Here is a 5,035-nt window from a genome sequence, read left to right on the forward strand (position 1 = left end):
CCGCCGCTAGCTCCCGCGCAGCATGCGGCGGGGCGGTCTGCTGGCGGCGGCGCTGCGGCGGCTGCCGCCTGGGGCGCCGGCTTGGTCCGGGCTCCAATACCGGCACGGAATCCCGCCCACCGCAAGCGCGCCACGCGGGCGGCAGCGGGGCCCCGCTCAGGCCGCCTTCAGCATCCGGCCGCCGGAGTGCGCCATCAGCTGCTGCCCGGCGTCCGCCGGCGGCTGCTGGCCATGGCCATGGCCATAGTGGTGGTGGTGGTGGCCGGCACCAGCGGCGGCGGCCGCAGACGCGATGTGGTGGTCGTGGGCAGAGCTGGGCAGTTCCATATCCAGTCCGTTCACGGTGAGAACCAGCTCGTGGAAGCGGGACAGGTACTCCTGGGGGCACCGGGGCAACGCGGCGGGACAGGGCGGCGAGACGGGTGAGGGCGCGCCAGAGGTGCGCGAGCGGCGGCCGCAGGGCGGAGGGGCCGTGGCGGCCAAATTGGGGCGCCCATCGCCGGCAGCGCGCGGCCCGCGGCGGGCAAGCCATGACCCGCCCCAATTGGCGGTGGGTGGGGCTGGCGCGGCAGGGGGCTGCGGTACAGAGGTGCGGGTGCCATCGGGTTGAGATCAGATCGCCGAAAAGCGCACCTCGACATCCAGCAAATGCAGCAGCTGCATGTCGTAAGCGCGCCGCCGCTGCGAATCCATCAGCACTGCGCGCGTACCGCATGGGGGACAGGTCTGAGATCGGCCGTTGGGCGGGCAACGCGGCCAAAGCAGCTGCGCGGGGCCGGCGGCCCTGCCGCGTGTGCAGACGTGCCCGGCCCGTGGGCGCCGCGGCGCAAGAGCTGGGCGCGCCGCCCACCTTCATATGCCTCCTGGATCTCTTGGAATCGCCGCTGAGCGGCCCCGCCGTCGTCGCCTCTGTGACGGTCCGGATGCCATTGCTGTACGCAGCGGGCGCGCGTGCGAAGCAGGCGGGGCGGTGAGCGCAAGGGGATGCGGGGACAGCCCAAGCAGCCACAGCAGGCGAAATTGGTTCGTCCCTACTCATGTGAACACCGCGCAGGCCCCTGAAGGCAGCAGCAGCAAAACGGGCCGTGTCAGCCAGAGGTCCGTGCCGCACCCTAGCAAGTTTTCTGTACGCGGCCCGTATCTGGCCTTGAGGGGCCTGGTAAGAGCGTTGATTTATGGAGATAGCGATAGTGAGCACAAAGTGCGGGAGCACGGGGCGCCTAGACCACTCGCATCCACGAGCACCCCGCTCACCGTCAAACCCACGCCCAGACGCTCATACAGCGTCACGGGAGAAGGTGGGCTGAAAAAATCACACATCCTACTGCCTGTGCTAGGAAACGCTGTGCTCCTGGGCCCCTACAAGGTCCTCGACCTCATCGCTTGGCCATCTCGCTGCTGCCAAGCCAAATGTGGTCGTTATCGCGTCTGTTGAGAGCATGCAACTTCAAACACACCACGGGCTGCAAGAGCAACAGGCTTACAGGGCTCAAAATTGCTCGGAAGCTAGGCGGGCCCAGCTTGCTTGCCCTCAACACTTGGGCGCAAGGCAAGAGTGACGGAGGCTGTAAGACGATGGTAATTAAAGACTCGAAACGTACGGGGTGCATGGGAGCGGTGCTGCTGATGTGCGGGGCGACTGCCAGTGCTGTGACCAGTTGTTGTGGTTCTGAGTTCAACAGCCCGTCCTTGCAGCCACATTGTTCTGGCGGTTGCGCGTAAACATCCATAGACAAAGTAATCTCCTTGTGCCGATAATGTGGATTGTGTGACGCCCATCGCACGAGTAAATGTCAGAAGGGTGCGCAAATCAGATGTGTTCCACGCTGATTTGGCTGCGATTGCAATCGCAGGCGCCGCCGTGGCAGACCGGCGCAGGGCGGCCTGTGCTGCTGCAGCGGCCCAACCATGGCCCTGCATGGCGCATGCGGTTTGTGGTCGCACGTGAGCTGAGGCGGTCTGCAACTAACCACAACTGAGGGCTCACTGCACAGGCTGGCGCACAACAGCGGTCAATTACAGTCTAGCTTCCATGTATAAGTGTTGAGGCGGATAGGTCCTAGCGATAACCTAATGTAGAAGTATGCTGCTGAGCGCTTGCTGTATTTTGGGGGCTCATCCTTGCGGGGCGGTCGTGTCCTGCTCTGCAGTCGTGCCGCCGATCTCCAGCGCGTAGAGGACATCCCCCCTGGTTCCAGCTGCTGACTACATGATGACACACGTGGCGTGTGCTGCATGACGAATTTCAATCAGCTGCTTGCCGGCTTAGGATTGCGCGGCTCCAAAGTCACACCTGACGGTGCCATCCTCTGCGACCTCATGTTGTGAATGCGAGGTCGCAGCGATCACAACAGTAAATAACAAGCAAACCGCAGCTATACATTTGACGCGACCTCTCGCAAGGTCCATAAATGTTTGGAAAATTCAAGCTCTCTGTGCGCCGCCCGTGCCGCCCGCGCCGCCCTTCCCGCTGCTGCCGCCCCTGCCGCCGCCACAGCCGCCTCATTGTAACACGGGCAGCTCCACTGAAAATAGATCGACCTTCACTATTTCTAGTCAGCCATGACGACCCTGGTAGCGCCCGACACGGCGACACTCGAGCAACAGATGGCTTCGACGCCGCCTGAGCAGCGCTGCGCTGTCTTCCTGCGGGTCGAGCGCGCCAACGCCGCGCAGCGGCGGGCAATGGTGGGCTGGCGCACCCGCGCGGGGGTGCGCATGGGTGCAACTTGGGCGCCTCGACGCTTGATCCCTTTCTTCTCAGGCCCGTCACCCGCGGCCGTCACCGGCTGGCGTCACCCGCTGGTGTCCCACGCCGTCGCCGGCTGGTGTCCCGCCCCGCTCGCACCTCAAGCGCGGGCTCGGGCTCGGGCCTAGATCGAAACCCGACCCGCCACACCTGGCACGCGCTCCGCCGCGCGTACCCTCCTCCTCCACCCCTCTCGCGCCGCAACCCCCCGCAACTGAACTGCCGCAGCAACTGCTGCGCAGCTCCAGCGAGGAGTCGCGCATCAAGGGGCTGGCTCAGCTGCAGGTCGCGTCGTACGAGGGGCGCGGGGCGCTGCAGAGGACGATGGAGATGACGCAGCTGGCCATGGATGCCGCCCTGACGCTGCACAAGGTGGCCCTTGTTTCCATGCGTGTTGGTTGGCACGTCTGTTGTTGCTTGTGTGGCACATCGGTTTCCTGTCGCAAGAGTATGATCTTGCGTGCCGTGTGTTGTGGGGATTGCGCGTGTGTGGGTTATGCATCGTGCATGTGTGTGTCCGCCGCGGTGTGCGTATGCTGATTACGTGGCGGGTGTGCAGTTCGCCTGGGATGGGCCCAGAGGCATACGGCATGTCAGGCCAGCAGTCGGCGCTTGAGTAGACGGGCTTCTGCAGTCGCGAGTGCGCCCACTGGGTGCTCACCGGCCGGCCGTGCCCAGAAGCCTGGGGCCATCACGCCATGCCATCACGCACCCTCCCAACAGCCCCCCCTGACCACAGCACTACGCCACGCCTGCTCACCCGGCCGTGCCCCCCACCGGCCCGCGACCCACGCCCCTTCCCCCTCTGGAACCTGCCCCTCGCATTCCCCAGCCGCCGCCCGCCGCGCCGCGCCGCCCGCCGCGGGCCCGTCCACCGCGGCCGCAGCGGCGCGGCGGTTGGTGCTGACCCTCGCGTCTGCGCAGTCAGCGGCCGACGCGGTGCTGCTGGAGAGCTCCAGGATTGCGCAGGGGCAGGAGGGCGCGGGCGAGTGGCTGCGGCGCATGGTCCGAGAGCAGACGGGCGCGGTGCGTGACGTGGCGCTGGGGGTCCCATTGGGGTAGCCCACGCAGCCATCGCCTGGGGCCCGCGTGCGAGGCGTGAGGACGCATGGGGTGGTCTTCTGACAACACCGCCCCCTTGAAATTTCAGCCTTGAAACGCCCCACCCCATCCAGGGGGGGTCATTGCGGCATGCGAGTCCTTCGCGGAGGAACCTGCCGACACCGGCCGGCCTTTGCAGCTGCTTTTTCCCCGCGTCCCGCCACGGGAGGCGCGGCCGCGGCGCCGCGCTCGCGGGGCCCGAGCCCTCCCGTCGGTCTGCCACGCCCGCACCCCATACGGGGCCCCCAATACGTATGTGCAATTGTGCCGCTCCCCCAGGTGCTGCGGCTGCTCGACCCCGGCCCCGACTGCCTAGGCCCCCTGGCCGCGCCCGCGCTGGAGGCGCGGTATGGCATCACGCTGACTCAGCTGGAGGTGGTTGCGCGGTTCCTCTTCATCACCCACGCAAAAGGGGCAGAGCCTGACGGCCTCGTCGCCGCGCTGAGGGTAGGGATCCGGTCGGATCAGAGCAAGCGGGGGCGGGGGCGGGGGTGCGTCCTCCTGTGCTGCGGCTTGACCTGGGTGTGACTGCTCGGCTGCCGGCCGCCTATTTCGTCCCAGCATGTGGCGGTCTCCTGAGTCTGCCGGCGCTTTGAGCTCAGTTGCAGGTTTGTTAACAAGAACGACCGAGCTGCGGCCGCGCGCCGCCGCCGCCTCCGCCGCCGCCGCCTCCGCCGCCGCCGCCGCCGCAGGAGGCCAGGGTGTGCACGGATCGGCTGATGGTGGCCGAGGGTGAGGATGACGTCACGCCATCGTCACACCGCTGTGTGTCGGGAGATGGACCTGAGACCCGTCCCAACAGTTGCACCGCTCACCCACTCCGACCCTGTGCACCCGGTGCAGGCAGCTTGTGCCTGCGCGGCGCTGACCGGGCGGGCATGTGCTTTGCTGCTCCACCAGAGTGTGGTGGGCTGGTGCCACAAAGCGGCATCATGGCAACCCACTGCCATCACACACACGCACACACGCGCACACACAACACACACGCACGCACGCACGCGCGCACACACACACATACACACATGCAAATCACAGGTAACAGCATATTTGCAAAATACATGATGGCTGACATCATCGAGTGGACGGATGGCTGGAGCCCTGAGGTGTGTATGTGTGTGTGTGCATGTGCGTGCGTGTGTGCATGTGTGTGCGCGTGGAGTGTTTTGTGTGTGCGGGGGGGGGGGG

The 5,035-nt window shown here is 66.2% G+C and overlaps 2 protein-coding genes across 2 annotated transcripts in view; one reads left to right on the forward strand and one right to left on the reverse strand.

Annotated features, from left to right (window-relative positions):
• Positions 1-156: 156 nt before the first annotated feature.
• Positions 157-1,320, reverse strand: MNEG_4148 (DnaJ-like protein; the record flags this gene model as incomplete). The annotated part of the gene is made up of 4 exons (XM_014047373.1): positions 157-378; positions 634-698; positions 851-932; positions 1,255-1,320. 4 exons carry the CDS (start codon positions 1,318-1,320, stop codon positions 157-159), a joined length of 435 nt encoding a protein of 144 aa, XP_013902827.1.
• A 1,242-nt stretch (positions 1,321-2,562) lies between these two features.
• Positions 2,563-5,035, forward strand: part of MNEG_4149 (hypothetical protein) — a gene marked incomplete at both ends in the record, with an annotated part of 5,722 nt that continues 3,249 nt past the window's right edge. The window contains 6 exons of the mRNA XM_014047374.1: positions 2,563-2,712; positions 2,978-3,121; positions 3,674-3,775; positions 4,130-4,297; positions 4,543-4,582; positions 4,886-4,953. Coding sequence (XP_013902828.1) covers positions 2,563-2,712; positions 2,978-3,121; positions 3,674-3,775; positions 4,130-4,297; positions 4,543-4,582; positions 4,886-4,953 — 672 coding nt within the window. The remainder of the gene's footprint in view (positions 2,713-2,977; positions 3,122-3,673; positions 3,776-4,129; positions 4,298-4,542; positions 4,583-4,885; positions 4,954-5,035) is intronic.

Source organism: Monoraphidium neglectum (genome assembly GCF_000611645.1).
Source record: "Monoraphidium neglectum strain SAG 48.87 unplaced genomic scaffold scaffold00560, whole genome shotgun sequence".
Lineage (NCBI taxonomy): Eukaryota > Viridiplantae > Chlorophyta > Chlorophyceae > Sphaeropleales > Selenastraceae > Monoraphidium > Monoraphidium neglectum.